This window comes from Esox lucius, chromosome 14 (assembly GCF_011004845.1).
Source record: "Esox lucius isolate fEsoLuc1 chromosome 14, fEsoLuc1.pri, whole genome shotgun sequence".
NCBI lineage: Eukaryota > Metazoa > Chordata > Actinopteri > Esociformes > Esocidae > Esox > Esox lucius.
In genome coordinates this window covers 8,159,941-8,168,833 of record NC_047582.1, presented here as the reverse complement: position 1 = coordinate 8,168,833, position 8,893 = coordinate 8,159,941, and the positions used below count along the sequence as shown (strand labels likewise).

At 43.1% G+C, this 8,893-nt stretch overlaps 1 protein-coding gene across 1 annotated transcript in view; it reads right to left on the bottom strand.

Annotated features, from left to right (window-relative positions):
- Window positions 1-93: 93 nt before the first annotated feature.
- The window catches only part of pcsk5a (proprotein convertase subtilisin/kexin type 5a), a 35,726-nt gene continuing 26,926 nt past the window's right edge, over window positions 94-8,893 (bottom strand). Inside the window, exons 31-36 of the mRNA XM_020053702.2 lie at window positions 8,115-8,351; window positions 7,628-7,805; window positions 6,808-7,025; window positions 6,335-6,435; window positions 5,722-5,938; window positions 94-794 (exon numbers count right to left, since the gene is read on the bottom strand). Of these exons, the coding sequence (XP_019909261.2) occupies window positions 334-794; window positions 5,722-5,938; window positions 6,335-6,435; window positions 6,808-7,025; window positions 7,628-7,805; window positions 8,115-8,351 (1,412 nt within the window). The 3' untranslated portion in view covers window positions 94-333. The remainder of the gene's footprint in view (window positions 795-5,721; window positions 5,939-6,334; window positions 6,436-6,807; window positions 7,026-7,627; window positions 7,806-8,114; window positions 8,352-8,893) is intronic.

The following is an 8,893-nucleotide window of genomic DNA, read 5'->3' as shown; positions in this document are numbered from 1 at the left end:
TGAAAACACTCATGACACCATAGACTTACTAGTGAAATGAACATGAGGGGGTACTTCAGGGGTACTCCAAGCAGTGCAAATTCTTTTTGGGGGTACAGTAACTGAAAAAGGTTGGGAGCCACTGGTCTAGAGGTTAGAGCATCTGGTAGCCTACCTGAAAGGTTGATAGATTGAATCCGAGTCGGCAACGTGAAAAATATTTGGTTTTGTCCATGAGCAAGACAGTTAACCCTAATTACTTGTGTAAGTTTGGACAGGAGCGTCTACTTCACTTCAACAAAATAAAAATGAAAAATCAGAGGTAGAAACCAAGGTTGAAATGGTGAGATAAATTCAGCGAAACGTGTAGCTCTCATCATCGTACTCCAAACCATCGTCATTATCATCCTCGGGATGTCCATACCGGAACTTTCTATAGACCGTTCCATCTTGACCCATGTATACAATATCCTCATCTTCATCGTCCTCATCCTCATTCTTATCCTCGCCCGCCCCGCAATTGGTCAGATCCACCAACTGGGCTTCGTGGAAATGCCCACTGGAAGTGGCGTGGCCGGTAGATGTAGTATTGCGGCCGCCTCCATGCCAGCCACCACCCAGCTTCTCATAGCCGCGTGGTGCCGTGATAGGGTCGGGGAGGGATGGGCTCTTGGAGCGCGAGTGTCGGACAAGGAAGACTATGGTACCCAGGCCCAGTAGCAGTAGGATCGAAGTGGTTATGAAAAGCGCCATGTTCTCAGGTGTCTCCAATTCGTCGTTGCGGAAGGCCAGATTGGTGCTGAGGACGCACTCCCCTGAAAACCACAACGAAAACAGACTTATAAAGTAGGTGAATACATGGACATGATGCTGGTTAACAATCCAGTCACATCATTTTTGTTTGAAATGATTGCCATTTTCGCTGTAGCCTGGCTCTATTCCATTGCACCAGACTCAATCTATCCGAGCTTGAAATGATTGTAATGTACACCACCATTTGGGATGTTTTTGCCGGACCGCGTAATCGAAGCCGGCTAAGGGCGACTGTCTCTTACTGAGTGACTGACTGACTGACTGAGGGACTGACTCTTGTTAAATAGCGTAGTGGTTAGAGAAGTGGACTTGTAAACTTAGGTCCCGAGTTAGGATCTCCTCGCAAGTGAAGCGAATTACACATTATTATTCGGTATAGACGCAAACTTCACTGGCTAAAACAGTTTACGGATAGACAAACACATTTTCTGGCACCTACAGTAGTTACGTTATAGTAAGCCTTAACTAAAACTGTATACGGTTATATTGCGACTGTTTCTGGCATTGAAAAGTTCATCTTCAGTCTCATTACCAATTGCTCAATTCTTATGATTATTCCTAGGAAGTTAATAAATACCAGTAAACCTGTTACTGGCTAATAAGCTGTTAAAACGGCCAGTGGCAAAAGCAATACAGTTCATAGACACTATGGTGGAGGTAAACTTAATAAGAAATGATAGTCAGTTTAACACAATCCTCAATGGAGTCTAGAGACTTTTAAAATGTGTAATGCTGTGGCGTACTGGTTAAAGACATGTGCCTCTCATATGAAGTTAGCAGTGTTGCCAACTCCTCAGTAAGCAAAGTCTCCATTGGCTGTCCTAGAAGTCGCCTAATTTGCATAATTTCCTATCAGCATCATGAATGGATTTTTTTTTCTTTTTTAACATACAAAACTCTTGTTGGGGAAAAGAATATACATGCGTATTTACAAATATTGTCCATGTACAAGAAATAATTACCTGAGCAAAAAAACAAAGAACAAATCAAAAAAGGGGGCGCTATTTAAGTCAAAAAAAAAATAAACATTTAGAGCGACACACAAGGGGAGATATCATCATGGTCATGGAGAACTGCACCAACTGCATGTGATGGACGCTGCCTGTAAGAGACGAATAACGTCGTAGGAGAGACAAAAAGTTAGTAAAAACACCCTAAATATGTTTAGAACTACAAATCAACTTTCTTCTGTCTATTCTTTTTTTTTTTTTTAAACTAACCCTCCTCATTTATCCGGGCTTGGGACCGGCAAAAGTTACCCAAAAAAGACACTCTGGCGGAGCGCATGCGCGATTCATTTTCAGTCGGGACGCGGAGGAGTTAACATCTCATCTGCTGGTTGAGAAGAGTAAGAACAAGTCTCCAATAACACCACAGAAAGTCGCTAGATTTGTCGCTAGTCGCTTTTTTGAAAAAAAGTCGCTAAGGGGGTCTGAAAAGTCGCTAAATCTCACGACAAAGTCGCTAAATCTCACGACAAAGTCGCTAAGTTGGCAACACTGGAAGTTAGACATTTGCCAAAAGGTTAAGCGTACGTATTGTTGGGATTGTAAGAAGATCCATACGTAAATTGGTGTGATCGTTAAACGTCAGACGTACAACATGAAACGTAAGCATGAAATTAGATCTGTGAACGTACAAACACCCTTTTAAGACCATTCACAAGTTCAGTTCTTACTTTAGGTCTCCATTTATTTGTTTACAAATAGTTTTTCTACATACAAACTTTTGTCAGTAATCTGGCACCTGCAAAGATATGTCCAGAATGTAGCACTTCAAAACTGTAAAGCTAGCAACAATACGTTGGATCGCTAGCCCAGTGTTCAACCATAGCGTTGCCATCCCGGATGTCATGTTCAACGACGCAGCCTTTCACGTGGGCGACCCGGATTCGAATCTCGAGGTGGCAACACTTTCTATTGCGGGCCGTCTGAACTAGGCTTGCCTGGTTTCTTTCAGTCTACATTGAAAATAAGTGATTATGCACCACAGTGTTTTGTGCTGGGAGAGTTCAACCAATGTCGTCATAGATTGAGTGAGCCTGCTGTCTGATCTATGAATGAAATAATGTTTTGTAGCAATTATTGTGACCTTTTGTGTTTCACTGATTGCTTGATCACACTAGTTGGAGGGTTGATATGGTTGTTCTTGTTCAGTAGAAACATTGGTCTCAGCAATATTCATATCAGCCTCAACATTGCAGAACAACATTGACAAATGTTCTATGACATTGAAAAGACAGCAGCCTGATGGGAGTCCTACCTTCTTGTCCAATTGTACTCCAACTTTCTGGGGTTTTCAAAACGGGGTACTTCTAGGGAGAGTTTTCCTCTGTCCAGTGTCTGTGTTCTTTTTCCAATCTTAATCTTTTCTTTTTATTGGCCAGTCTGAGATACATCTTTTTCTTTGCAACTCTGCCTGGAAGGACAGCATCCCGAAGTCGCATCTTCACTGTTGATGTTGAGAATGGTGTTTTGAGGAAAAATGACCTGTGAGGCGTCTGTTTCTCAAACTGGACACTGTAATGTATTTGTCCTCCTTCTCAATTGTGCACCAGGGTCTCCCACTGCTCCTTCTATTCTGGTTAGAGCCAGTTTGTGCTGTGAAGGGAGTACTACATATCATTTTACGAGATCTTCAGTTTCTTGGAATTTTATCGCATGGAATAGCCTTCATTTCAAGAATAGACTGACGAGTTTCAGAAAAAAGTTTCTGGCCATTTTGAGCATGTAATCGAACCCACAAACACTGATGCTGCAGATACTGAACTAGTCTGAAGGCCGGTTTTCAGCAGTTCTTACATAATTGCAAAAGGGTTTTCTATCAATTTGCCTTTTAATATGATGAACTTGGATTAGCAACACAACGTGCCATTGGAACACAGGACTGAAGGTTGCTGATAATGGGCCTCGGGTACATCCCTCTTTCCGAAAAAGGACACTGTATAAAATGTAAAGAAAAACAGAATGCAATGATGTACAAATCTATTAAAACCCTATATTCAATAGAAAATAGTACAAAGATAACATATCAAATGCTTAAACTGAGAAATGTTATTGTTTCTTGAAAAATATATTACCACTTTGAATTTGATGCCAACAACACATTTAAAAAAAGCTGGGACAGGCGCAACAAAAGACTGGAAAAGTTGTGTAACGCTAAAAAACATCTCACAACTAATTAGGTTAATTGGCAACAGGTCAGTAACATGATTGGGTATAAACAGAGCATCCCAGAGAGGATGAGTCAGAAGTAAAGATTCAAGTAAAGGGTTCACCACTCTGTGAAAGACTGCACGGGCAAATAGTGCAAAAAGTTTCTCAACGTATAAATTGCAAAGAGTTTGGGGATCTCATCATCTATGGTATATATTATTATTAAAAGATTATATAATTAAAAAAGATTAAGAGAATCCGGAGAAATCTCTGTATGCAAGGGGCAAGGCCGAACACCAATATTGAATTGCTGTGATCTTCGGGCCCTCAGGCGGCACTGCATTAAAAACAAACATGATTATGTAGTGGACAGCACTGCATGGACCTAGGAACACTTTTGAAAACCATTGTCTGAGAACACAGTACGATGCTGCATCCAAAAATGCAAGTTAAAACTCTACCATGCAAAGAAGAAACCATGTATAAACAAGATGCAGAACCGCCGCCGTCTTCTCTGGCCCTGGGCTAATTTAAGAAGGACTAAGGCGAGACAATGCCAAACCACGTTCTGCACATATTACAACAGCATGGCTCCATAGGACAAGAGTCCGGGTGTTAAACTGATCTGCCTACTGTCCAAACCTGCCACCCATTAAAAACATTTGGCGCATTATGAAACAAAAAATACGACAATGAGACTCTGAAATCCTATTTCAAACAAGAATAGGAATACATTTAACTTTCAAAACACTACAGCAATTGGTCTCCTCAATTCCCAAACACATACAGAGTAATGTTAAAAAAAGAGGTGATGCAACACAGTGGTAAACATGACCCTGTCCCAACTTTTTGAAACGTTTTGCTGGCATCAAATTAAAAAAGGGCAGATATTTCTTACTTTCAACATTTGATATGTTGTCTGTAGTGTTTTCAGATAAATATAGAGAGAAATGATTTGCACATAATTGCATTCTGTTTTTATTAGCATTTTATGCATCGGCCCAACTCTTTTTGAAATAGGCTTGTAGATATTCTAATGAAAATGCTGTTAACAGCAACAATAGTAATTTACAACATTACCAGTATTGACACTGTATTTCCGATCAGTTTGATGTTATTTGAATGGACCAAAATGTGCTTTTCTTTAAAAAACAAGGACATTTCTAAGTGACCTCAAACTTTTGAACAGTAGTATATATATATCTACAGTATACAGCTCTGGAAAACATGAAGAGACCACTGCACCTTTTTCTTTCCTTTGTAAAAAAAGTCGAAAAGGAAGGAGGAGCAGAAGTGTTCAATTTGCAATGGTCTCTTGATTTTAACCCTTCGGTATGTGTATGTACAGGTGCATCTCAAATAATATTGTGGAAAAGGTCATTTTTTTCTGTATTTCAAATCAAAAAGTGGCACCTTCATATATTCTAGATTCATTACACCAAAATTGAAACATTTCAAGCCTTTTTTGTTTCAATCTTGATGATTACGGCTTACAGCTCATGGAAATAAAAATTGCAGTATCTCAAAATATTATAAGAAAACATTTACAATACAGAAATGCCAACCTGAGAAAAAAAACTTTTCCACGATATTAATTTTTTTTCCAATGCAACTGTGTGTATATACAGTATATGCATGTGTACAGTATGTATTTATGTATGTAAATGGAGCAGCAGTTAATTTACATTGAGATATGATTTTATGTTGTGTTTGAACTGTGGTCTATTTCAAAGAGTGTCCTATTCTAGATATTGGTGCTGAGCCCTGAGCCCACCTCTTGTCTCGGTGCAGTTACAACACTCCTTCTGTGGTGCTCTGGAGTCTCTCTCCACTGGCGGGTCATTCTGACAGCAGAGCAGACAGCGCCCCCCGGCTGTCAAGATGGCATGGGCAGGACAGATGGTGCAGTTGTATGGACCGGGTCCCCAGCAGTCCAGGCAGGAGCTGTCACAGTCCTCACAATCCTGGCCAGAGGACCACAGGGAGACCGGCTGTCACAGAAACAGGGAGTGAAGCCCAATCAATGAACAAGCCTGTTCTCAATGACCTCCTAGCCCTGCCACGTGGGTAGATCTCAAAGGACAAGGGACGCTCGAGTCTAGATGGTAAAGGGCAAGGTTTGCTTATGTCAAGTGTGCGCAATGCAGGTCTCTGAGAGCCACAGTGCTGACTTGTTTCTCCCGGGTCCCCAGGTACATCTATTTCACTATCCAGGCAATTAAACATTAACAAGCATTGATCAAATAAGTGTCAAGGAGAAATGACAGTTAGCAGGACATCGAGGAACCTTAGCTCTGAGTGGTTCCCGCTCTTTTAATCAACGTTAGAGGACTTGGACAGTCAGATGGGATCAGGGTGGAGGCGGGCAGTGTGGGTGTGGGGGCTACCTGCACCAGCGGGTATTGACCCATGTTGCAGAGGGACTCACACATCCCATCGGACAGGGTGTGGCCATCGTGGCATGTGTCACACTCCTGAGATCCTTTTCCTAAAACAGGACAGGGACATTTTTAGACACTGTACTGTACACGGTGTGACATCGCGCCACATGTCAGAAACATGTCCCGTTGTGTTTTAAAAAACGGGGTCGGAGGTCAATTTCTCGTGAGCGGATTAAGGTTACCTCTCTAAAAGCACATCTTATGACAGATCTCCATAGAAAGTGCTTTGACGTCCAGGAATAGGATTAGGTTGGATCCACATGGAGCAAACATCGCTTAATGATTATGGCAACAAGTAATTGCTGCGTTCCAATGTACCTCATGTGATTAGTTGTGTGTGTGTGCGTGTCTGTGTACTTGCGTACCGTGTATAAAACGGAAACCCAGTGAGACGCACGCCAATCTCTCCTTCCACTCACCTGAGCACGTTCTGCAGCTGGCGTGACAGGGCTCACAGGTGTGGTGCCGGCTGTCGTGGTAGAGTCCCTGCGGACAGCTGGGGTAACAACGTCCCTGCCTCCTCAGGTAGAGCAGTCCCTCCACACAGCTCAGACAGCCGTCTGCCCCGCCCCCGGAACACTCGCCGCAGCTCGGGTCGCACTTCTCACAGGTCCTCGAGGCCACGTTTCCATAGTGACTGCGAGACGGCGCAAGTCAGACAGAGACAGCCGCCGTGGAAGGTCGGCGCATCGCGTGCATGTTTGTTCGACTGTGGCTATTTATAGGAGTACGTGTGTCACGGTTCGGGTGTGTGTGTGTGTGTGTGTCGCTGTTTAAAGGTTTCTGGGGGGGAGGTGTGCATTCACCGTGCGGCCCAGTGTTTGTACACCACTTTCGGGAGACATGTCACAGCAATAAATATCTGTTGCGCACATTTGCACGCCTTCCGTAGCTTCTTTCCAATATTAAACGGGGGCGTCGATTTAACGGCACATTAATTTAAACTCTCAGTCACTTCTGCACAAATAAATGCTGGTCTAATCTGCGTTTTACAGGGCAAATAAACGTCTCTTTAGGTCTTCAGACAAGCTCAGTTTGAGCTCCGCTTGACTGTCCCAGGGGTTTAAGTATCACACAGTGAGGCCCAGACCACAATGACAGTGGAACTTGTACTCTAGCACTGTAGTTTCAGATGAAATTATTGGATTAGTTCGATAAAATAACTAACCGACCTCATCAACATATATTTCATTCCAGGGTTGAAGGAAAACCTACAGCGCATAACAACGCTAGATGTACCTGGGTTGACAGGTGACCACACACTCTTTGCCCTCTCTGAACAGGTGGTCCTGGCAGCTGAGACATTCATGTGTGTGTCTGCCCACACAGGTGAGACAGGCTGGATGGCACGCCTCACATCTCTGGCCTGACTCCTCCTGGTAGAAGCCGGTAGGACAGACGTCCACACAGCTACCATCTGCACATGGACACACACACACACACACACACGTCATTCAAAATGATGGAAGCTAAGACCAAACAAACAATTTCAGTTAACACGACGGCTGGCAGGGAAATGTGACTGTTTGTTACATCTGCCAACGCTACTCATGAATTAAACATCTGAACAAAAGACTTCCAGTCACAGTTTTTTTCCCCTCTTCCTATCTTCTATAGATAGCATAGCAACTCCTCTCCTCTATACTTAGCATTGCATTGGCTCTCATCTACAGCTAGCAGAACACCCTCTGATCAGGGATTGAGAGATGAGAATGACTCCACTCACTCAGTAGGAAATGATTCTGGTTGCAGCTTAGACATTGTCTCGGGCCCGGCCCGTAGCACTCTTGGCAGTACTTGTGACAAGGGAGGCATTCTCCGTTCTGGTCAGCGTAGCGGCGGGGGGTGCAACTGTTGCCCAGAGAGACACAGTGTCTGTGTCCATCCAGTCTTTGACCCGCCGTGCAGCTGGAACAGGAGCCAGCGTGGGGCCCCGTACAAGTGAGACAGGAGCCGTCACAGTCTGGAAACCAGATAGCACACAGAAATCAGTTAAAGCACTGGGTTGAATGGAATGCAGATGGCCCAGTCAAGAGATTAGATCAGAGCTGGGCAAAATGCAAGCCCGTTCCCTCCAACCCGCGAGGAGTAAGACACGGGAAAATAAGGGCTAAACCTTTGTGGCTTTTCTGTAAATAATTAATTATAGAAAGCGTAAATACGATATAATGGAATACATTATCAAATAACTGCCCCTTTTTTGGCATTCCGCTTGTTTTTCAGCCTCTGCTGAATTCTGAAATAGATTACCGATGTCTTGTCAAGAAGGCCAATGGCCCACTGGAAAAGTGTGTGAAATATTCCCCTTATGGCAGTTTTTTCTTATTTGTTGGGATGCAGTAAACTTTTAAATGGTCTCAGATCTATTTTCCCTGCTTTATCCTACACCAAAATGCTAAAGTTGTTCTCATTAGCTTGACCTTCATCTTCATTTTCAATTGGGAGCCAATTTCTTTCAGCACTTTTTACAATGTCTGATCAACAGTTGATATCTCATGGCTCTTC